Genomic DNA, 24,871 nt, shown 5'->3' on the forward strand with positions numbered 1-24,871 from the left:
ATCAGTTTTATCCACCCGGACCTGGCGCTGAAGGTGCCTGGGTATCACTGGGGTGTCTGGGAATTAGACTAACGACAATGAAAAGCTCTAGTACAGACACACAGATAAGAAAGATCAAGAAAAGATGAGCACACGGAAAACTGATTGCCTTGTTTGCCTGATCAGGGCTCAGCACTTCCCTTGGACCCTTCCCAGGCAGGCTAGGAGAGAAAGAGGTCAGGAAATGTTTACGGTTTTTGTGCTCAAGGGCTTGGATGAATCCTCCCAGGCTCTTGGACGGCACTAACACCACAATTGTTCTAAAATCATTTGTCCAACTGTTTGAGGGAACCTCATCCTGCTCCTGGAGGACTTTAAATGGAATGCAACGGGCATGCTTACAGGCTGGTTTATAGCCTGGGAAATGGATGTCTATCTGTCTCAGAAAGGTGTGCTCATAGCCGTGCTCTCCTTTAATCCCAGACCGCAAGGAAAGAGCATTTACACCTCTCCACCCTCCCTTATCAGACCTGCTCTTTCTCCTTGCCATATCGCTCAGCCATCGCCTTTCCAGCAATTCACTTCAAACACTTCTCCCCTTTCACCCCTCTGGGCTTCTCCGGCAGGTCCAGGGCATCCCAGGCGGTTTGAAGTCCAAATCCCTTTGCTGTTTCTCCCAGCTTGTTTTTTGCAGAGGTTTGGTGGTTGGTTTGTTTTTTCCCCTGCTGATTTTGGTTTGAGTTTGGAAATCCTAATTCAAAATAACGTACTACTTACTTCCTCATAGGTTTGATTCTGAGTCCTCATCTGGTTCCCCTTCCCCTGAGGCAAATTTAAGCTGAAACCAAGGTCTGATCAACAAAGAAACCAAAGTTTGATCAACAAAGAAACCAAGGTCTGATCAACAAAGAAAGAGTTTCTTAAAACACGGATAGTCTGCGAAACCCTCGAAGGATTTGCAAAAATTGTTTCTAAAAAGTCATGGTTTATCAGCCAAAAAAAAAAAAAACAACCAATGAAAAATGTCAACCGACTTAATTTGGCAGACGGCTCCTCTGCGCGCCTGCACAGCGGCAATCTGCTGCGGTTCCTGAAGAAACAGGGCCACACGTACGAAGCCAGTCCAAGGCTGCGTGCCAAATCGTCACGCGCATCTGAATTTCGGCCCCCACGGGACGTTAGGAGGGATGCTCAGATGCGGAAACAGGGTCCTGCCGGCCACTCTGGGGGTGAATGCGCAGGGTCCCCAGCTCCCGGCCTCTCATGGGGAGCACCACTTGTGGGGAGATCTCAAGAGCATTCCTCCTCCCAGCCAGGTACCTGATCAAGTGTGTTGTGGTAAGAGCGTCTGGATGCCTCTCACAAGAAAATGGAGCCCCAGACAGAAGCAGCGTGGACCCTGGGCAGGGACTGGGACTGCAGGAAAGCTATCGCAGGGCTCCCCGCCAAGGTTTCCTCTTAATCTTCTTGATCTCACGGTTTTCCCCAGACAGAGCCCCCTCCAAGGGTTGGGCAGCATGGGGGGCAAGGGACATCCCAGCTCTCACTCCATCCTGGGGACTGGTGGGAAACACTAGGCAGCAGCTTTGGGCCCAGACTCAAGGATGCTGGTGTCCAACACTGCAGGCTGGAGACCAGAAAAGTCCTCTGAGCCAGCCTGGGAGCCTGCCGTCCTTGGTAGGAGCCCTGGTGACATCCAGTTCTGGGGATGCTGGGCTCCTGCCAGAAGCTCCTGGGCACCACGAAGGCTACAGCCAGCTCTGCTCCCATCTCCACCTCCACCATCAGCTGCCACAGGTCGCTTCAAACCCACCCTTCAGCCCCCCAGCCAACCCATGCCCTCTCCCCAACAGTGGTTGGAGACATCAAAGGGCTCCCGTGCCTCCTAAAACATTTGCATTGGTGACCGAACTGGGTAGGAGGGATGGGCTGAATGTCTTCAATTACAAACTGGGTAACTTACAGCATACTCTAAGCCCAATCATTTTGCATAACAAGGAGAGCTAATTATTCTTTGTAGTGCTTGACGCTGCAGTGGGTCTCCAGTTCCCACACTCTGGGATGAATTTGGCAACTTTGGACAAAAACTACTACGCCCTTTCTAAATGAAGAAAACACTCATTTTTAATAAGGCAAACATTGCCAGGTGACTCTTGGAGGTAAAAAAAAAAAAAAACACAACACATTAAGGAGAGGACCGCAGAGAGCAGACACGTCATTCCGTGTTTGCGTAACAATCTGCACCGATTTGCTCTAGCTACAGGTGAAAGAAAACCATCACGTTGCCTCCATAGAGGCATTTTTAATAGCATCTAATAATAGCAACGTTATAAGTAATCTGTGAAAAAAAAATACCTTTGTTTCAGGTATTGTAAACAGCTCTTTTCTGTTAACGCTAAAACACTTATTCTGACTTCTAAAATTTAATTTATGTCTTTATATAGAAGAGAATCAATTCAAAATGAAGAGCCAAAACACTTTTTATATAAGATACATATGCTGCTATTCTTACATTTGAACTGTTTTCATGCTAATAAAATATAATTTTCTACTGGGGAAAAAAAATTCCACTAGAAACAACTTAACTAGCTCCAGAGATATTTTTCTGAGCGTTCAGAAGCACATGGGACAGTTTGCAATGAAACATTCTGGAAGAAAATCACCTCGTTACAGACTGGCAGTCGAGCGAGAACACACCTGGGATACGTCACACCCCCCATCCAAATCGCAGCACGGACGGGAAGCAGGGGAAGAGCACGGCACATCCAAAGCTGGGCGTTCCGGGACTGTTCCCAGGGATCAAGTAAATGGTTTTCAATTGCAAAACTCAGCACGGCAATGGCTAGACTAACTGAGGCTCAGCTCTGGCAAGCAGGCAGAGAAGGATATCGTGCCATTGCATCGTTGAAAATGCAGAGGGCTCTTGACTGACCAGCCAAAGCATATGAAGACCTTGGCTTGACTCCTGATGGATCAGACCTTGAGTGTGCAACTGGGACTTCAAAGCAAAAGCTAACACACACACAGGAGTTTGGGGAGAGACAAATCCGCTGCCAGTGGCCAGGCCCTGCCTCTAGCTCTTGGTTATTCCACTTCTTTTTTAACCTGTTTCCAAATCCTCCAATCCTTGCTTGCTGTGGGACTAAACTTTGACCCAATGATCCCTTTCTGAGAATGACGTACATCTTGGCTGGGGAGGAGATAAAGACATGCCTTTCTTCTTCAACCAAAGCACCAACAGAAAATATACCAAGAGGTTCAAGTGATTCTGCCCCTCCGCTCTGCTCCGGTGAGACCCCCCCTGCAGAGCTGCGTCCAGCTCGGGGGTCCTCAGCACAGGACAGACATGGACCTGTGGGAGCGGGTCCAGAGGAGGCCACAGAAGTGATCAGGGGGTGGAACAGCTCTGCTGTGAGGACAGGCTGAGAGAGTTGGGGTTGTTCAGCCTGGAGAAGAGAAGGCTCCGGGGAGACCTTATTGCGGCCTTTCAGTACTTGAAGGGGCTTATGAGAAAGACGGGGAGAGACTTTTTAGCAGGGCCTGTTGTGACAGGACAAGGGGGAATGGTTTTGAGCTAAAAGAGGGGAGATTCAGACTAGATATAAGGAAGAAATTTTTTACAATGAGAGTGGTAAAACACTGGAACAGGCTTCCCAGAGAGGTTGTGGATGCCCCATCCCTGGGAACATTCCAGGTCAGGTTGGACGGGCTCTGAGCAACCTGATCTGGTTGAAGATGTCCCTGCCCACGGCAGGGGGGCTGGACTAGATGGCCTTTAAAGGTCCCTTCCAACCCAAACCATTCTATGATTCTGAGAATGACATACATCTTGGTTGAGGAGGAGATAAAGACTTGCCTTTCTTCTTCAACCAAAGCACCAGCAAAAAAAATATAGCAAGAGTTTCAAATACCAGGACAGAGAGTGCCTCAGCACCAGCACGTGGGGCTGCTTGTGTAGTGCCAGGTCTAGTGCTCCACCTGAGAGCCTGCTGCCATGAAAAGCATTGCCTGAGCGTGGCTTGGGCCACTTGTCCCCATCATCAGGGACACACTGTGCCCTAAGTTCTGACGATGGGGCAAGCAGATGCTCACCTTGCAGCTGGCTGCAAAGTCCGGCCATGAACAGCAGCTTCCCCTTTAGACAAAAATTCCCATTATTTACAGCCTCCCCCAGAAAACAGAGGGGAGGGGGAAGAAAGAAAGAGGGGAAGAAATTAAGAGAAAGTAAGAGGAGAATGAACTCCCTGAGATCTTCTGTCTCTACTTCAAGGGTCCCCAGGGAAAGGACCCCTCTTGCTTTCCAGATCTGTCTTGTTACCTACTCATCCATCTTGCCACATATTCTGGGATCATTTCCAAGGGTCAAATAAATGGCTGTGATTTATGCAATATAGGTCAGGACCTATTTAACAGATTACAAAGAAGCTCCCCCCCCCCCCCGTTCTCCCTCTGGCTCTTGGTGATGAGAAAATAGGTCACAGGCAGGCAGTGGGGGGGATTAATCATTTCTTCCGGCAACTGCTGGGAAAAATATTTTCAGTTCCATTTAATCATAAAGCTTTTTAATTAGTTAGTTTGCGATTTTTAATGTATAGTTTATAAGCTCTTGTGTGAGGGGGCAGATTCCTGGAAGGAGAAGTCTCCTGCTCCCCACCTCCCCCATGTAGCGCAGATGAAGTTCACCAGCCAGGCAGAGCCTGGCAGCTCCTGGGACCAACACCAACACGGTCTTCAGGTCTCTCAGCACCCACACGACTCCAGCCCCATGGGATGGACGCCCCGGCACAGCCCTGGCTTGCAGTCCCTGGGCAGGGGGGAGGTGGAAGGGGCACGTTCCTCAGAGATGAAAGAGCCAGAGCCGCAGGACCCCTTCACATCAGCCTCCCCCTGCTCCATGGGAGTACGGGACAGCTTCTCCCTGGTACAAGACCTGGTTCAGGGCACTGCCAAACTCACCTTTGGTGTAAATGCACTGTAAATGCATTACACAAAATCTCAAGGACTGGACACTCAAGTAGGGTGGTCCAGTCTGGGACTAGATGCTCTGGGACATCCCTACCATCCCCATTCCCCACTAATGCCCCAGTAGGGGAAAAGGAAAAATTAGACCCTGGCTCCCTGCAATGGGTCCACCTGCCACAAGTGCTGCAGAGGTGAAGGGAGGAGAAGCTCCTCCTGAAAGACCAGCAGATTTTCCACACTTGCAGTGTCTATGGAAGGTCACTGGAACCACCACTGGGCTCCAAAGTGTTGACAGCCACTGCCACCCACATGGCCAACCACAGCAAGAGAAGCAACCTATTGATCAACCAACTGCTGTAGCCGGTGTTACGCCCTTACGCGAAACTTTGCACCACCTCCTCTCCCAAAAACCTGCGGCTGAACCCTGCCGAGGTCCCGCAGTACCTTCTCATAATATTGCAGCTCATAATCCAGGATGACTCCGTTGGGTTGGTCAGGCTGAGACCACGAGAGGGTAATGCTGTCCACGGTGCGGCTGACTTGGTGCATGATGGACACAGCTGAAGGAGCTGGAAGAGAGAGGGAGAGAGAGAGGCCTCAGTCAGAGGCTTGCACGGGCAGGACCTGCGTCCCCTGGCTGGAGGCAGGCAGGTGTTTTATTGCTATTTGGAGCTACTGAATTTGCTTCCAGCAGTGGCAGGGCTGTCCAGGGGTCAGGAGATCCTGGCTTTTGCTGTTTGTAGAGAGCAACTAGGGGAGAACAAAATGTTTCCACTGCTCACTAGGAGGTTTGTAATTAGAAAACACGTAGGGCTGTGTCTCGGGCAGGAAAACAGATCATTCTCAAGCCAAACCAGCCCAGGGTTGGAGCAAACACAGCCTTGTTCCCCTGGAAAAAGCACTACCAGCCCAGCAACATGCAATCCTCCCTGCTTGCCACGGGGAAATCGGGGGTTTTGTACTGCGACATTTGCATAGAGAAGCTTTCTAAGGCATAGGCAGACGCAGGAAGCAAGCAGCTCCTCTCCGCCTTGGTGTGCTGGGTCTGCAAAGTTGCACATGCCAATCAAGGGAGGTGCATCCAGCAGCCTGAGCATGCAACGCAAACCTGACCTGACATGCTGACAATGGTGAGTCGCCCGCCTCCTCAGAGCGCCCTGGAAATAGCGCACCCGCAGACGCCACTTGTCCCACTGAGCACAATGGGACCTTCCAGCAGCTTCTCAGACATCCCAGCCAGCTGCCCACCCCTTGCGCTGCCCTGCGTCGCCTACGTGGCTTGACACGTGGCCAGGTAGGAACGGTGCAGCCTCGGCTGGTGCCACGCCGTGGGAAAACTGTCCTCCAGGGATCCGTGCTAACAAGTCCACGGGGCAGGGACCGTGGCACGGAGCTGCCACCTCCCTGGGAAACTCTGACCAGCTCTGATCCTGCTTGCTGTGGACCAGGGAAGGGAAGCAAGCAGCCTGCTTTTAATCCGCTTGGCTCAGGTATTGATAGCAGAGATGCCACAGCGTCGCAGGTATCAGCCTATAGCTCCCCACCCTTGCTGGAGGGGCTGACACACACAGATGCCCGTGCCACCTCCTCTTCTGAGGCCGGTGAGCCGAGCACGTGTCCTTGCCCACCCTGCGCCCAGCCTGCTGCCGGCACTGCCAACACAGCCTCCACGGACGTCAGTCCCAGACCTGACCCAGCGCCAGCCCAGCCTCGCAGAGTGCCAAGCCCAGGCCAGCGTTAGCCCTGGCACGCCTGCCAGCGCAGACTCACTGCTTCAGCAGCTTCAGGGCAGAGGGGAAGCCTCAGGGGTGGGAGAGGACTGGAAAGCAGTAGTGAGAAAGCTTCCCCATCACTTGCATGCCAGGCCTGGTTACAAATGGACGCAGAGAGGCTTGCACTCAGAAGGGCTTTTACCAGGTCCAGCCCTTTCAATATTTCATGGAAGAACAACTCATTTGACAGCTCTGAGAAACAGCTTGGAGGAGCGGCACACAAAGCAAAGCACCTCTCACCCATCTCCAGCCTGGTTTCCCTTGGCATCACGAGCAGCGACAGAAACCGTGCCAGCTGGGGATTGCAGACACGGCAGGGGTAGGACTGCGCTGCTCGGACCAGCCTGGCTGCAGCATGTTCTTGCACATCACTGTAATGAATTACAGCTGAGCAACTCCTCTCAAAGCACACCAACACAAGCCATTTTCCTGATCCAACGTCTTTGCCTCTTCACTTCACTACTGGTTTTCTGGATTCAGAGCACTGTAGCTCCCAGGATGTTCAACGTCCGTGTGCCAAGGGGAGTAGAGGCTGGGTACGGGTAAAGTCAAATCCGCCACCACACTGCTGCACCATTTCCCTTCACCCCCCTGGGCTTCCCCACCCTTGAAGGAAGGTGCAATGCGGGTTAGCCTCAGCAAAGTGTTGGCCACCTTTGGTTTTGTCCAGCACTTACTAAAATTGTTCAGAACTTCCATCATCGGAAGCGTTCAAGGTCAGGTTGGACGGGGCTTTGAGCAACCTGATCTAGTGAAAGATGTCCCTGTCCACGGGGGGACTGGACTAGATGATCTTTAAAGGTCCCCTCTGACCCAAACCATTCTGCGATTCTAACAGATCCTGAGACCAAAGCCTCACCTCCTCCCAAACGCCAGTCCCTTCCTCCATTTCTGCTTAAGCCAAGCCCCATTACCCACCAGTTTGAAACTCTCTGCACCATCTCAGACCTTCCCTTGCTCTGTGGCATACAGCACTGCTTCCCTCCCACCCTAACGTCCCAGTCCCACCGCTTCAGGGCCCGGAGTTACAAACTCCTGGGATTAGTTTCTCATGCTGGTGTTAAGATAAAACACAGGTAACATTGCTGGAGCCTGTCAGCTCTTGCCAGAGCTTGCTGTTTCCTCGTCGACACAGATTTCATAGGACATCTGCAATCTCCGAGAGAAACATTTCTCTCTCTGTGGAGAAGGGCCTTGGAAGGAAGATGTGACCAAGCTGCAGATGGCCCTGCAGCCCGGATTGGGACTGAGATGAGCAGCCCGTGGTCTCTCTGGCACATCTGAGCTGCACATGCTCTGGGAACCGATCCCACACTCATACAAGGCTCTTCCAGGCCAGGAGCTGCATACGCCCAGTCCAATCCCACCACAAAACTGGGATGTGGCAACATCCCATGATTTAGACACAGGTTCAATGGCTGACCTTGCAGCTGGAGAAGCTCTTCAGCTCCAGGTCCCTCCAGGTAGGAGTGGGGTCCCTGGGATGCTCTTCTCCCACTTCCACGCGTGTGTGAATCATCTGTGAGCAGCCATAGCCCAGGCAGTTGGTGAACCTGCCCTCCTCTGGCTCAGAAAAAAGAACCAAATGGATGAGGTGGGGCTCATCTAATGAGACTTAATGAGGCAAATATGCTGCTTGTTGGGGAGGAGGCAGGTGAGATGAATGACTACAGCAACTTCAGCGCTTTTCCAACACCTGGGGCAAAGGAGCGTCGCTGGATAGGCAGGAACCTCCACCATTGCATCTTTCAGTAACTGCTCTTGTTATCACAGACATCAGGGAAATGCACAATAATAAAATCCCAGAAAGCTTTAGGTCAGAAGTGACCTCTGGAGGATTCTAGTCCAACTGGCTTGCAGGGTAATTTCAAAGTCAGATGACTTTGCTCAGGATCCCGTCCAGCTGAGATCTGATAATGTTGAGGGATGGGGATCCCACAGGCTCTCGGAGCACCAGTACCCAGCTGCCTCGCTCTTGCGGGGAAGAAGCTTTCCCTTGGAGCTTCCCTCATTGCACCTTGTGGCCATCGCTACTGTCCTCTCACTGGGCACCTCTGGGAAGAGTCTGGCTCCGTCTTCTCCTTAAAGTCCCATTTGAACTGTAGCTAGATGCCCTCAGCCCCCTCCTCTCCAGGCTGGCCAAACCCAGCTCTCTCAGCTATCCTCCCCTCTCTTGCGCTCCAGCCCCTGGCCCATCCTAGACATTCTCCTGCCGGACCTGCTCCGGTTTGTTGACATCTCTGTAGTACCGGGGAGCCCCAAAGTGGACACGGTACCCCAGATGTGGCCTCATGAGTGCCGAGCAGATGGGAACAATCACTCTCCTCAATTTTTCGCCTGTGCTCTTGCGAGAGCACCTTGTTGATATCCGCATTATCCCTCTGCGCTGCCATTTTCTACCAGGAAAATGAGGCTAGGCATCCTGTCTCGTGTTCCCTCCCTGCCTGTCTTATCTAATTTTACTGAGCACTTTCAGAGGCAGAGACTGTGCTGACGAGCTTGGCACCCCAGCAGTATTTAATGCATGTAATATAATAGCTAAAAAGGAAGGAGATGAAAACAAAGTGAACACAAAGAGCATCCAATCTGGGATAGTGCTACCTGGTGATACTCTCATCACAAGGTGTGCTCCAGCTCTGACAGAAGCGTCCAGCACTTTGTGACCATCCTGAACTACGACGTAGAAAGAGCTTTTCTGCCACTTGACGTGGTGAAGTGACCAACACAACAGAAAAGACTGTGAGAGACACGCACTTTCTGACACGCGATGAACTCAGCTGAGCAAAGACGGTAAAAGTCTCAAAATATCTAAGCTGACTTTCCTGAACCGTTGTTTCTGAACAAACTCTACATAGGTTCCCTCCATTGGGTTTCTGAGTATTTCAAAGCAAAGATTTAACAAACTGCAAAAAGGAGCAAAATAATAATAAAAAAAAAGTCTTTGTTCTTCCAGCCTGCTTTGTGCCCAGCCCTTTCCAGGACCGGCCAGCGTACAGCTGGGCTGCTAACGCCAAAGATTTGCCGGCAGCATTTAACCTGGCCCTGTGGGATCGGTCACCTTGTTCCACGAACCGTGACTCCTCTTTGTTCCCTTGTGACAAAAGAAACAGAGCTTTAGGGATCATTTCCAGGTTGGAAAAATGGTCTTTTTTTCATCTCCAGGTTGGAAATGGTCACTAAATTGGTGACAATTGCTCAATGGCACAAATTGCCCAGTGCCAAAGACACTCCCTCAGCTGTTGGCTCGCCTGGTTGTCCCTTACTCATGGAAGGTGTTTGAATGACTATGCACGGGGAAAATGGATGCTGGAAAAGGGACCTGCCCTGTGACACATAAAGGAGATCAGATTTGGAGCATCCCAGCTCTCAGAGCCACTATCACTTTGAGATGTCACCCCCATGAATGTGTAAGCAGAGGCAGGTTTATCCTGATGGTGTCTCCAGGTGCATGTGTGCAGCAACGAGGCGAAAAATAAACAGAGCTTCATTTCCACAGCAGACAGAAACCTATTCCTCCTGACTGAAACTCTTGAGCCCCACATCACTTGAAGGCAAAATGAATCATTCGAGTCCTTTAGAGGCACTTTTCTACATCCTCTTTATCTGGGATGGCCTCAGATTCTTTGGATTCCTCTTAGTGGAGCCCTGTGGCTTCTCCAAATTGCTGGAGAAATAAACCAAGCCAAAACCACCACTGGAGTGTAAAACAAGCTTAATGAAAATCCACTGATGTAAAAAGGCAGATGACCTGTCCCCTGCTGCAGCGCACGGGGAGGGGAGGCAGCGACATCTCTCAGGTGATGACCCCTCCGGGGCAGAAGGACCAGGGGGATGCGAGGGATGCTTCCACGGTCATCACCCCAAGGCTCCACATGGCCACACCGCACCGATCACAGCCAGACCCTTCTCTAGGATGGCGCTTGGGGCTTTTGCAGTTTACCTTAACCCAGCGGGAGCTGAGGAGACTTCCCTGGCGCAGGGGCAGCTCTGCAGGGTAAACCTCTGAGTCGACAGCTCATCTTCTCTGGGCCTGAGTGAACCTCAGGAGGTTCAACACGGCCAAGTACAGGGTCCTGCACCGGGGTCAGGGCAATCCCCGGTATCAACACAGGCTAGGGGATGAAGGGGTGGAGAGCAGCCCTGCCCAGAAGGACTTGGGGAACCGGTGGAGGAAAAGCTGGACATGAGCCGGCAATGTGCGCTCGCAGCCCAGAAGGCAACTGTGTCCTGGGCTGCATCACCAGCAGCGTGGCCAGCAGGGCGAGGGAGGGGATTCTGCCCCTCTGCTCTGCTCCGGTGAGACCCCCCCTGCAGAGCTGCGTCCAGCTCGGGGGTCCTCAGCACAGGACAGACATGGACCTGTGGGAGCGGGTCCAGAGGAGGCCACAGAAGTGATCAGGGGGTGGAACAGCTCTGCTGTGAGGACAGGCTGAGAGAGTTGGGGTTGTTCAGCCTGGAGAAGAGAAGGCTCCGGGGAGACCTTATTGCAGCCTTTCAGTACCTGAAGGGGGGTTATGAGAAAGATGGGGACAGACTTTTTAGCAGGGCCTGTTGTGACAGGACAAGGGGGAATGGTTTTAAACTAAAAGAAGGGAGATTTAGACAAGATACAAGGAAGAAATTTTTTACGCTGAGGGTGGTGAAACCCTGGCACAGGTTGCCCAGAGAGGTGGTGGATGCCCCATCCCTGGGAACATTCCAGGTCAGGTTGGACGGGGCTCTGAGCAACCTGATCTGGTTGAAGATGTCCCTGCCCACGGCAGGGGGGCTGGACTAGATGGCCTTTAAAGGTCCCTTCCAAACTATTCTATTCAATGGTTCTGTGATCTGGAGTGCGTGACGGTGCTTTGGCTCTGCTCCCCGACCTGCAGTTACTGCTGACGGACGTGTGAACCGGCAAAAAATCTCCATGCCAGCCCCTGAGGACGGTGATCGGGGCAGAGCCTCTCTTGCAGCTCTGCACCAAGCGCGCAGCCGGGTGGAGGCAGGGCAGCTACCCCCGAGGACAAGAGGCGGCAGCTTCTCATAGCTCAGCATACACTTCCAGCTAATTATGAAATGATGATTTGTTCAGGAAAGGGATCCTATTTTAACCTACAGAATGTCTCTTTACAGGCTTACATCCTTGCCCGAAAGCATGTCAGGGTTTCCCTCTGACGGAGTCGCTCCGTGAGGATGCTGTGACATGCAGGTGATACCTCGGTGGGCGAGGAACCAGAGCTCCATGCCCACCAGCCTCAAGGGCTGCTTAAGCAGTCTCTGCTAAGAGAAACTGAAACCCCAGGTGGCACAGATCCATCACAGCAGAGGCAGCTTAACTGTTGCTGATCCCTTCACAAGAGGCTTTGGATTCTTTAACTAAAGATTTTCTGGATCTCAGGTACGGACAAAGGGGCATGTTGGTAGCATTGCTAAGCCTCAGGCTTGCTATGGCCAGTATTTTACTTCCATACCAAACAGTTACTTCTTTTTGGCTTGCCTGCTGAAAATGATAAAAAAGATGAAGGGAAAGAAGGAAAGGGAAGAAGGCAAGAAGGAAAGAAATCTGAGTTTTCCAGGAGAAACAGGCACTTTCTAATCGCAGCAATACCTGAAAGAAGGCCACACCGACTGCAAAACCCGGGGCAGCTTGATGAGACAGCGCAAGAACGTGTCGATTTTGCAGAAAATTGGGAAAAGCTACTGTAACAACCAGGTCTGAACATCTGCACGAGACTGGCAACAGAACCCAGGCAGTGAGTTAAATATAGCTGAAACGCTTGTGGTTGACCCTGTTATAGACAGACATCCAGTTTTCTTTGAGGACTGCAAATTATGACGAGCCCACCGTGCCTCTTGGGAGCTTTTCCTCACGGTTACTTGCTCTGTTCTAAAATGCACATATTATTTTCAGGTTGAAATTTATGGACTTTAGCTTCCAACTGCTGGAACTTTTCTGGTTTTGCTAGCTAAATTAAGGAGGAGTCTAGAAACAGAATTTTATCCTCGTGGAAGAACTGAAAGATCATGAAAATATTTTCTTTTCATCTTCTTTTCTATTATCTAAGTAGCCTGAGTTTCCTGAGCGCTTCACAGATTTATCAGCCCACATATCAATCTGATGACCCTCTTCCGAATCTTTTCCCATTTTTTCTTAACCTCCTTTTCAAATATAAACCTCAAAACTGATCTCGGTAGCCAGGAACCGTCTCTCTTAATTACAGAGACAGCATCCACCTCCTCGCTCAGGTTTGATATTCCTCTGAGCGTGTCCAACGTGACACTTCTCTGACTCAGCCCAGTCCCCAGACAGCTTGTGCAGAGCGACTGTTCCTCTCCCTTGTGCACCTTCGCTGGTTTTTTAAACTATGCTCCCCAGCTCAGGGAAGGGAGAAGATAGCTGCTGCCTCCTTGACTCCTTGCACCTCCCTGCTGATGCAGGGTCGGACCAAACGCCTCGGGACCCGGGGTTTTTCTGCATCTCCTATAACCCGCCATGTCCTGCTGGGAGCGGGGTGAGAAATCCTAGATGCATCCGAAATTAGTGTAATTGGTGAAACTGCTATGTAAAGCTTAGGGCAATTCATTACGGTAAAACTGACAAAAAGCAGCAGGGGGGCAACACGCAATGAAGAATTGTGTTGGGTGAACGAGAAATAAATAGGCCCGTTTTCCTCCTTGGTTTTATGTCTCTGAGTTGTACCGTTTAGAGGCGTTCTTAGGAAGCTCATGTGTTTCCTTCCCCAACCTAACTCCACGATACCAGGTTTTCTCAGTCTGGCCGAACAAGACCAGGAGTCCTCAGGACATCTGCTGGGGCACCTTCCTCTTTTCTTCAGCAAGAGCTTCCATCTGGGAGCTGCTACCCTTCTCCCAGCCCTGCTTTTTCAACATCCTAAGGTGACCTCCCTCCTACCCCACCTCTACCTTTTCAGTACATAGAGACCAAGAATGAAGACACGAGAGTGTATCAGGACTCACTTAACAGGAGAACAAGCAAGCATCTTCCTCGCAGACATGGACCAACATAACCTGACACCCTGTGACACTGTCTGGTCCCTCACGCGTGCTGGTTCATCCCATCCCAAAGGACCCATCAGGGCTACAAGCATCCTATTTCTAATCGGCTTTGATAGCAGAGGCCAATTTTCTGTGCCAGGTCCTGACGCTTGGGCCACCACAACTGGTCTGACTCCCAGTGACGTGATGCTGTGAAACAAGCCCACCTCCATCTACACACCAGGTAATGTCCACAGCACTGCAGGGCCACTCCAGAGCCTCTAGAGCCTCGGTGAAGCCTTGGGAGGTCACACCGCGCAGGCTGGGAAGCTGGACCGCTGCTGTAAAGGGAATAAAATTGGACAAGACCCTGCCACCAGCCAGAGCAACGCCTCAGGGAGCAGCCCAGGGTCTGGGACTCCCCGGGCAGCGTCTTCTGCATCGCTCCCTGGCCGTTTGAGGGGAGCCTTTGGTAGGACTCTGCGGCTCCAGCCTCTGGACCGCCTGCTGGGGGACACCAGGATCTTTCCGCAGCTTCCCTTTCATGATCTTTATACCCATTTGAAACGCTCCCAATTGCAATCCGCCCCCCATTTTGCAGCTCTTTCACCTGCCAGTCCTGCAAGGCTCAGCCTTTCACTCCTTGCCTGCCAGTGGGTCAGCGCTATTGAGATCCCGGTATAATCAAAGCGTCTCCGTTCCTCTGCTGGCTTAGCTGGAAGAGTCAGGTTACAGGCAGCAAACCCCCTATCTCTGATCACTTTAATACCACTAACCCATGTCATGTCAGACAGAGTCAACATTTGCTCTGGAAAACACTCACGACAGAGAGAGAGCAAAGCCAACCCAGCCCCTGGCCTCTCCCCAGCAACACTTTGAAATTACCCAGGGGGAAAAAAAAGAAAAAAAAGAGGTGAACAGCTGGGAGTTTTCCAGCATCTCCTCGGAGCCCTCCTGACAGATCTTGGTCCCTGGAGTGTCAGGTTACCGGACGGGGGGGAACCGCTTTTATTATAGGAGGGTCAGCAGGGAATTCTGGCATTTTCAATTACCCGCATGCAGAAGCGGCTGTGATCCGGGGTCAGGATTAACTGCGTGACCCCCGGCTGAAGACAGAGTGGCAGGGAAATGCACCATGATGCTGCAAGGCACCAGCTAGTCCAGAGGCCACGGGACAGGGCAGTAAATGGGGAGATGTGGGGGAGAAAGTTGCTGACAGAGCATCTGGCAGCGGATACCTGCCACTGCCCTGCAAAGAGAGAGACCTGGAAAACCTTGGGGTAAGTGGGCAAGCTTCTCTCCCACTGCCTTTACCCAGGGACTCAGCCTCACTGGGTGATCCAGGTAGCTCCAACATGTGGGAACTACGTGGAGAACAGGATCCCCCGTGGGATCAGAGCGGGGTATTCCTCAGTACAGGGCTCCCAGGAGGTCCCAGAGCTCCTTCTGCACTTCAAGCCCTGCACAACACCAGCAGCTCGCTCCGGTGAGACTAAAAGGTAATGCCGTGCAGCGGCGAGGACGGTGCTGTGATCAGTCATGGAGCAAGGACTTCCCTGACCTTGAAGCCACAGGGCCTGGAGACATCTAGGCTGGGATCCAGGCTCCAGCAGCGCCCAAAAACCAGTGTTTGAAATGGCAGGAGCACACAAGGGTCTCCGTGCAAGGCTGCAGGCAGGTGAGATACTCACGTGGGGCTCAGGACCTCTGTTTCTCAAGCACGGGCAGAGCAGAAAGCCAGGACAACTCACTCTGTACTTCCCAGCAGACCTGGATGTCTTGGGCCAGTAGCTCACCCAAGGGATGCCTAATCCAAATCAGCCCTCTCTCCGTGTCCCAAGGCATCCCAGTCCCACACGGTCCCCAGCAGGTGACTGTCACTGTGCGATGGTCCAGCTGTCCCATCACTGACCTCAAGGTCCCAGTTCTTCGTGCTCCTACTCAGCTCAGAGTCCAAATGCATCTAGGTATCTAACGGAAAATTGACTTCTTTGGTTAAAACCTTCTCCATTTTTCGCTTCTCCAGGTAAAGCTCTCTCCTGCCATTTAAGCATCGCAGGGTTTCACTCCACAGGCCCTGCTGGAGAATGGATTTGAATTTGGGATGCCTTCCTCCAACGTGAGCACCGAAAGCACCACAGTAAGGAATACCGGGATAAGGAAGGGACGAAGGGAAGCTTTTCCTGACCTGCTCTGCTGACCCTGCTCTCCATGGGAGGTTGGGCTGGAGACCTCCAGAAGCCCCTCCACCAGCACTTCTCCATGTGTGACTCTCTCCTGCTAAAAGGGTTCACTATTGCTTGGACTATTAAAATATTTATCTATCCAATTTCTTTCCCGGTGTCTTCCCCTGTGATGGCATGTTCAGGAGCCACGTACTTTTGAAATCAATTACCTCCAGCAGAGGCTGAGGAAAGCAACGCAACGTCACAGGGATGACAGCACCAGGGCTCTTTAATAAGCAACACTCGCCCTCGGAGCAGCAAAAGCCTCAGGTCTGGGATGTTCACCGGAGCTAGAGCTCTAGAAGACCGGTATTTCGCAGCCTGTGAGCTTTTTCTTTCCGAGATTCCTGGCGAGGTGGCCCCATCAGGCTGGTACCCACGCTGCTTGTGTGTGTCGAGTGTCTGGAAAACTTCCCAGCGGGACCAGCCTCCAGCCCCTTGAGTTTGTAACTACAAACGCTGGAAAATCTTAAAAACACGGTAATGCAGTCCAAAGCTGGTGCTGGCTCCGGCCCCATTTGAATCAACGAAGGCTTTGGTGTGGATTACAGCCTTTAAAGCAGTTCCTAATGCCACAAGCCCAGTGACTTGGCCCGGGCAGACGAAGGCTTTTGGCTGTCTTTATGCTCTTTGTTTAATTGAGTTTGCAGCCTTCATTTGCATGCTGCCATCCTGCCCGCGGAGGAGGGCAGGACTTTGTTCTCAGCACTGAGAGGAGGTGCTCCAGAGGATCCCGGCATCCCCATCACGCAGCCCGCTGGAACGGGTTTGGGGTCGCTCGGCGCCGAGGTCGTCCCCACCTCCTGGCCCCCTCCTCCACGTGGAAATCTCATCTGCTCCAGATGAAGGCGATGTCATGGGCAAAAGGCTGGCAGGAGCCAGCCCTCCATCCCTCCAACTTGCCCCCCAGATTTTCAATAAAACCGTACTTTCCCAGAAAGTGCTAATTAATTGCAACCAAACCTGTTTTTAGGAACACACTGATTTTGAAATTTCAAACACGGAAAACTTAGACCAGAGAAACATTTCTTGAAAGAACGACGCCTGCTGCTGGGCATCCCCTTGGACCCACCGGCTCTTGCAAATTTGAGACTGAACTTGTCCCCTTGCTCTCTTTCACGGTAGACTCCACCAGGCTGGCCTCCCTCTGCGTGTGAGGAAATTCTGGAAATATCAGAGTTTTTTCTTGGGAAGAGCATTTCCCACCCAGCCCTACCAACGCAGCAGCCTCCTGCACGCCGGCCGGTGGCAGCGATGAACACGGACCGGGCTGCGGCGAGACAGGCACAGTGAGGATCTTCCAGCCTGAACCGAGTCAGCAGAGACTTATCATTTTACACACAGATAGAGGGGACGACTAAATCACAGCGACTCCGAGACGGACCAAGGGACAACTGGCCAGCCGGCTGCGTTAACCCAATTTGCTCCAACCATTTATTATGGTCCATATAAACGCACGACTGAGCAGCGGCGTCCCCCGCACTGTCACCCTGGAACTGGCCTCCCATGTGTCTGCAGCTTTGCCTACCTGCCTCCAGCATCTCCACCTGCCCGAGCGCTGGCACTCAGCGCCTCGGGCGCACGCAAGGCAATTAGCACCGCGGGCTGCGTTTGCCAAGTGCAGCAGTAAAGATAAATCACCCCTCCTGAACGCGTAAGAAAAAGGTGAGCTCCTGAGCCACTCCGTCAGCTCCCAGCGCTCGCACGGCGGCACGTCGTGGGGAGAGGGGGAGGCGCTGGTTCACCAGAAGGGACTTTCCACCCCATCCATCACGGATGGGCTTTTGTTTTCTGCCCAAAGTCAGCTCCAGATGCTTTGGAACAGGTTTCTGAAGCCCCAGGCAGGTGTGGGAAAAAATGATCCTCAAACTCACGAAGTAATTTATGCAACAGGGAAGCCTGGGAGTCAGCAGGTGGAGGAGCCCGCAGAGCTGGTAGTGGGTGGAGAAGAGCATCTGCTAGGAAAGCTCGAGCAGCGCAGCCCGTACCCTGCTCTGCCAACATCCCCCCAACTGCCCACCGCAGGAGCGGGAAGAGGAGTCCTGAAGAGCCAGCAGCTGGCAAAGCTCCTACCATCTGGGAGCCCTGGCTGCGGATGGTCTCCAGTGGGCAGAGGAGAAGAGACTTGGGCATGGCAAGGTCCCTCCTGGGCATTCACCGCCGGCTGCTGCAAGCTGGGGGGATGCAGTAAAGGCAACAGGCTGGACCACCAAGTGAGAGGAGGGGGGCAGCAAATGTCAAGCCGCATCAGGTTTTGGTGGCAACGGCCCTGTGTACGAGGCAACCAGGGTGAAGGTGGGAGCTGGGGATGAAGGAAAGAGAAGAAGGGAGAGAAGAAGGGCTGCAGAGCCAGGAGGGTTACGTGGGTTACGTACAGATGGTTACGTGGGTCCGTGTGGAGGGTAAGGTTTGGCTGTTAATGCTGGATAAGAGAAGCAGCCATGGGGATGTCAAGGTTTCAGGAGGTTTTGGAGCCTGGGAGCAGGCCAAATTGTCACAGAAACGCAGCCAGTGAAGTCCCCAAAAGAAGAAATCTGGGATTTAAGGGACCTCAGGAATAGTCCTACAGTAGCTCAGCAGACACCCTCCTGCTTGCTGTCACACAGGCAAACAGGCTTTGCCCCGCTCCTCCACGAGGGAGATGGCCCCACAGCTCAGAAAATTTCTGCTATCACCAGCCACTCTGTACCATCTGCTCTTGCCCTTCTGCTTTAATAACTCTTCTCCCTTTCTGGTGCCCCTCCAGCCCAGCACGTCATTACAGGCAGCAAATAAATCCCCTTCACCAAGGCTGAACACACAGTGCCTTTTTGGTCTCCTCTCCGTAACGTGGGTTCTCCAGGGTTCTGCTCACCTTATCAACCTTTCTCTCTACCTGCTACCATCACAGCTCAGCTCTCTTGAATGTGGGTAACCAGGTGTGCACGCAACGACCCTAGGAAGCTCCACCCAAGCTTTGTGCAATGGTAGTGAGACTTTGCCACAGCTGGTGAACATGCTTTGCTTGATACACTGCAGTCTCGCACGTGTTGTTTTTCCACAGGGTTTTATACTGGAGAGTTGTCCCCTTCCCGTGGTCTGCCACCAGGTTGTCCTCAGTTGCCTTCCATTGTTGAATTTCACCTTGATTCTGATATTCCACCTCTCAGCGTCTTCCTGGAGGTATCAGAGTCCTCCTCTGTCCTAACAATTTGTGTCAGTTTTCTGCACAAGAAACACCCTACCAGATTTTGAAACGTCAAGAAGTATGAGACTACTTCTCACGGACCTCAGTTAGTCACCTCAGTTCAGCCCCATGCTTCCCCATTCGGGTGGTAGTGGTCTCCCATTTAGGCAGTTCCTGGACAGACTTCCAGCTTCACTAGTAGTTTTCCAAATCAAATGTTTTACTGGTGTCCAGACAGGCAGAGTCTACCGCATTTCCTTAGAAAATCAGTAATCTCACTGGAAAAAAAAGCAAGAACAAGCTACACAGACTCGTGTACAAGGTCTTGATGGGCCCTCTGCCTCTTGATGTCTCAAGTCAAGGCTCGTTGCCTTTCTGAAAGATGCTTTAGCCAAAGACAGGACTGAATGTGAGGATAACTGATATGCAGGCTGATCTAAAACATCTCTTGGCTTGAACCTTTGAAACTTAGTATAACAAAGAGCAATGGCCATAAATCGTAGCTTGGGAGGTTCAGGTAGGACATCGGGAAAAGTGCCCTCACCAGGGGGGTGGTGCAGCTCTGGGACAAGTCACTGGAAACGTGGGGAGACCTCAGCCTTTGGGAATTACCACTAATTGTCTACCCAAAGCCATGGCTGCCTTGATGTAGTGCTGGCAGCAGTCCGGCCGTAGGTGGGAGGTTGGATGAGTGATCCGAGATGCTGGGATGCTACAATCTCCTGCCTTTTACTTTTATACTGGAAGGCAACAAGAAATAGATATTCCTAGCTTTTAAGGTCTGGAAAGCTCATTCCAGCTCTTCGAGGTGATTTCTGCATACGTTTTCCCAGGTTGTTGTTTCACACGCAAGTAATTCCTGACTGCAGCCAGCTCAGGGCAAGGCTGCGAGCAGCACGAGAGAGAACAGGAGATGCCGTGACTCCCTGCTTGTGTCCAGAGGAGCGCAGGCCACTGCTGAGCATCCCTCTGAAGGAGGAAGCCAGCCAGATCTTCTGATACAAAATGAAAGTGAGAAGATAAAAGCAAGAGTCCACGTGCCCCAGGCGACACAGTTCTCCCTCTGTCTAGCCTGCAGCATAACTAACGTGAGAAGGAAACAGCAGCCTGGGTGGCTGGTGAGAAGTGCTAGTCCCCACCAACCTTATACCTTCACCTTGTCTGCCGCCCTGGCTCCACTCCCCTCTCCTCACCCTTCCTCCCCTGACCCCTCCACGTTCCCTGTTCCATTTAGATTGGACATTAGGAGAAATTTCTTTACTGAAAGAGTGGTCAGGCCTTGGAACAGGCTGCCCAGGGAAGTGGTGGAGTCACCATCCCTGGGGGTATTTAAAAGACGTGTAGATGAGGCGCTTAGGGACATGGTTTAGTGGGCATGGTGGTGTTGGGTTGACGGCTGGACTGGATGATCTTAGAGGTCTTTTCCAACCTTAATGATTCTATGATTCTATGATTTGGCAGTAAAGCTCATGGATCATGGCTGCAAGGGATTTTTTTTTGGTTGAAAGTGAGGGAAAAATCCTCCCTTCACGTGCTTTGCACTTCCCAGGATCTGTCTCGCCCGTGCTTCATCACTCACGGCTGAACTCCCCAGCCTCTGCGTAAGGACCAGACTGGACTCAGTCCAGCCACAGCAGAGCAAAGCCATGCCCCACGTGCTTGCTTTGGACCGTTGAAACATTCGGCTGTCCTTCAGCTCACAGGCACCTCTGAGCCTTGTCAGGACAGCCCTCTCCAAAAGCCACCGCCTGGCTGGGATGCCAGCGCCTGGGCTGTGAAAGCCACCGCGAAGCAGAAATTCAAACCCTAATGATGTCTGGCATGAACCTGGTGCATAGGCGTGAGCAGCCAAAGGACCCACGTCGCGACATACTGCTGTAAAATGCCACCCAGGATAATAATGCAAGTAATCATAACAGGTTTTCTGGATCCATAGAAAGGGAGAATTTGTGCCAGTAAACTCTGCCGCTGCGGATGCTGCTCCTGACGGGTTTATCAGGAAAGTGTCTCGGTTTCCTCTGTCACACACTAGCTGGTATTCACACTGTATAAGCTGTTTATGGCTCTTTTTGGCTCTGTTTGCAGCCAAGAGCCTCTGACATCAGAGTTAATCCTCCCTTCTTATCCTGTGTGACACAAGAGTTGCTCACAAAAGGGATGCATTCCCAAAAATCTGGATGTTCTCTTTCCCCCGTCACTGCCAGGTCTTGAATTTCTCTCTGGATACTCCACAGCCCAGGGCTTTTTCCTCCCTTCTCAGATCACAGAAGCCACGTCTGTTATCAAGAGGGGTCCTTCCCACGTGCTATTTAAGTCATCCCTGCCCAAGGAGCTCCTTCTCTCGGCGACTTTCCCAGGGCGCTCAGCCTGCCCGCGGCGCGGACGGAGCCTGCAAATCCTCGCGGCACCAAGGTTCCCCGATCCTCCCTAAAGAATGGCCACAAATTAGCAAGCAGGGGCTGCGTGTTGTCACCAGCAAGAGGGTTGACGCCTGGCATGGCTTTCAATTAGTCAAGTGTCATTATCCCGAGCGCTGGGCCACGCTCAGCTCCTTGACCCCTGGCTTCCCTCCTGCGCCTTCCCTCTTGGGATGCTGGCATGGCTCTCAACCACCCTCTTGGCACAGATCTTTTGTTCTGGCATGGCTGAGAAAAGGCTTTTGGTGGCACCCGGTCTCTGTGTTTGCATCTCTGGCTTGTTTTCTTTGGCCACATCACGGTCCCTTAAGACAGGACTGGCTGTGTTCTGATGGCAAGTCCTGGATCTCCCTCCTTGGAGAGCTGCTGAGCGTTGGGGGAGAGGTGCCACTCAGCTGCAGGCAAGTGGAGGGTGAGCTGGGAGATGTACAGCATGGAGCTGGAGGTCAAGAAGAAGCTTGCTGAGAAGACCAGAGAGAAAACACAACCTGGCCTCAGAGGTGACAGAAGATACTTCCTAGCAAGGCAGCGGGGATCATGCAGAGTTTGCTGGAAGGGGTAAATTTGAGTTGGCTGAAGACCGACTGGGGAGCAAGAAGGTGGTGGGAAGGGGATGTTTATTCCAAGCTCTTTTTATTTCTGTTCTGCTGGTCCTGGTCCTTTCTAATTTTCTGTACTTTGAAAAGGGAAGCATCACACCTCCTGTTCTAACAAAATCTGGAGGTTGAACACCTTTGGTCTTTTTAGGAACTCACTGCAAGAGAAAGGTCCAGAAAACCACCTCCGAGCACGGGCTGGCGCTGGCCGCTCTCTTTTGACCAACCTTCTCCTAAGAAGAGAGGTGGCCCGTCCCTCAGGGCTCCTCTCTGCATCGTGGTGTCTGGACTGCGGATCAATTTGTTGGTGGGACTGAAAAGATGTCTATGTTACAGTGAAATGCAAAGGGTAAACCTGGGTAGTTTAAGGTCAGCACCAACCTGGGTAGTCTAAGGCCAACACCAACTTGGCCAACGCAGAATACGAGGCCATGGGTCCAGGAGGAACTGCAGAGGATCCAGTCAAGGGTGACCAAGGCGGCCCAGGGCACAGGGCTTATGAGATGTGGAGAGAGCTGGGCTGGCTGAGCCTGCTCATGAAGACATTAAGGGCGAATTTAATCGCAGCTACAACTGCTCGGAGCTCCGTTAAAAGAGGGTGGAAACTCGCTCTTCCCAGCAGAGGTAGGTGATGCAACAAGGGGCAAAGCCACAAATCAGGCTGGAAATCATCTTTCTTAAAATTATTAAAGATCTGGCAGACGATATAAAAACATTGCTGGCAAATCATTCATAAAGTGTCCACAATGGCAGCGGTGGGAATGACAACTTCTGTGCAGAGCAATGATCGTGGCCTGATGGCTGAAAACGATTATAAGGTTGTGCTTGGGTCTGGAAACCAAAATGCAGGTTCGTGCTTGCAGAATGGGAGACGGCATCGAGGGAAGGAGCATCTGAAGGGACCAAGACAGAAGCCACCAGGGAGGTAAGAGCTGCCCGCGCGGCTGAGTGAGGTAGCACTTTACACTTGGATGTGTAAAGGGAACGACGAGACCAGCAAGGAAAGTTGTTTATATGCAGTAGAGCTGCTACTGGGTACAATATCTAGTTCAAAAAATTATGATGAAGAATATAGAAGTTTCCACAAAGAGCTGTGGGAAGATCCACATTCTGGAAAGCCACCTCATAGCAAGAAAGGATGATTCAGCTTGGTCTAATTACCTCTTACTTTTCCTTGAGAGAAGCTACCCGCCGCGTCTACATGAGGAGAAATGTCCTACCACCACAACACAACAGCAAAATAAGTCATGTTGATGTCAAGGCCAGTGTCAGTGAAACCCAGACCTCGTTGGAGAGCAATACAGCAGTAATGACCGCGGTCACCTTTCTCTGGGAGAACAAGGTGGTGAATGGTGGGTCACCTTCTTTGGTCTCAGCTTCCCCTTTTGGGGTGATGGTCACCATACCGTCAGACCCCCCAGCGCCGCTCCTCCGGCCACACTCGGTACCTGCCCTCTGGCTGCTCTACGGGGATCGTTTTCTTACTCTCTCACAGCAGCTTTCTCCTGGGATGCTGAAGAATTTATGATACCCGAAGGTTAAAGATGCTGCTGGTGACGTGGCATCTCTCCTCAGTCCCGAAAGCACCAAGCACCGGTGGTCCCCCAACAGTGGTCCATTTATCCCTGGGTGAACCAGGGCGATTTTTGCCTTGCTTTCTTCGGGGCTGGGAGGTCCCCGCAGGCGCTGTGCAGGGAGTGCCCAGCTGTGGCAGGAGCACAACCCCATCAGATACTCGGTCCTCTGCTCTGCCTGAGACGGAGCCCCAGCCGGTGCTCAACCCAGAGCAAAGGCAGAGGGAGGCCGTAATCGCCGCTTCCCCAGGCTCATCCCTCCCCTCCCTCTGCGCGCTCTCCTCTCCCCAACACCCTCCATTCTGTCCCAGCTCTGCCTTTGTCTCTGCAGCTTCTGTTACCAACTGCTAATGATCTACATCAAGGCTGCCAGGCGGTGCCGAGTGTAAGCAGAAGAATTCAGAGCCTCTAATTACAGAGGAATTAGCAAGCAGACAGTTATTGTTTAGTGCTAATGAATAGATACATTAAGAGAGACATCACACAGGCTGAGAAGTGTGAGCCCTGATAATAAAGGAGTGTCAAACAAGGAAAACACAAGGAGGAGGATCCAGGGGACTGAAAAGGATTCGCCTGCAACTCAGCGCTCTGGTTTTGCGAAGGTGGAAGTAGCCACAGGCAGTATATGAAGGTAACAAGCACACCATATAACCGCAAAGTACAAAATCTGAGCATTAAATAACTCGTCTATATCGCGGGACCACGCTGGGGGTGGGCAGAGCCCCTTCCCAGCCCCAGGCAGCATCGCACCCACCCCGTCTCCATCAGCCACCTCTGTAAAGGAAGCTGCAACAGGTCACCGTCCCAGCCCCGTTCCTCTCTCCCCATCATGTGTGGACGTGTTCCTGCTCGCCGTCAAACCACGGTTCAACGCTATGCTAAATCTGCCTTCGGGGCTTCTGATACGGTATTGAAAACACCGTGACCCCACGGCTCCCGAGATAAATGAAGATCAGAGGTCACTCTGCTGGTTCATGTGCGACCAAGAGGTTTTGGCAGGTTACCTCTGTCTTGGTAACCAAGTGATGCCCATCTGCACCACTGCTGCTTCACCCCACACCAAACACCTCCTGTCCCCTGCAGCCAGCACGCACCACGGTCTCCAGGCAATTCAGTGGAAATGCAATCATCCACAACTGCCAAATTCAGTCTTGAAGGTCACGTAGTGTCCAGGGCAGCCTGGGGCATGTTCGCACAACCCC

General features: G+C 52.2%; 1 protein-coding gene across 4 annotated transcripts in view; it reads right to left on the bottom strand.

Annotated features, from left to right (window-relative positions):
- Positions 1-24,871, bottom strand: part of EPHB2 (EPH receptor B2) — a 130,598-nt gene that overhangs the window by 19,543 nt on the left and 86,184 nt on the right. For all 4 annotated transcript variants that reach the window (XM_075171962.1, XM_075171963.1, XM_075171961.1 and 1 more), the window contains one exon: positions 5,386-5,510. In XM_075171962.1, the coding sequence (XP_075028063.1) occupies positions 5,386-5,510 (125 nt within the window). The remainder of the gene's footprint in view (positions 1-5,385; positions 5,511-24,871) is intronic.

Source organism: Calonectris borealis, chromosome 23, assembly GCF_964195595.1.
Source record: "Calonectris borealis chromosome 23, bCalBor7.hap1.2, whole genome shotgun sequence".
Classification (NCBI taxonomy): Eukaryota; Metazoa; Chordata; class Aves; order Procellariiformes; family Procellariidae; genus Calonectris; species Calonectris borealis.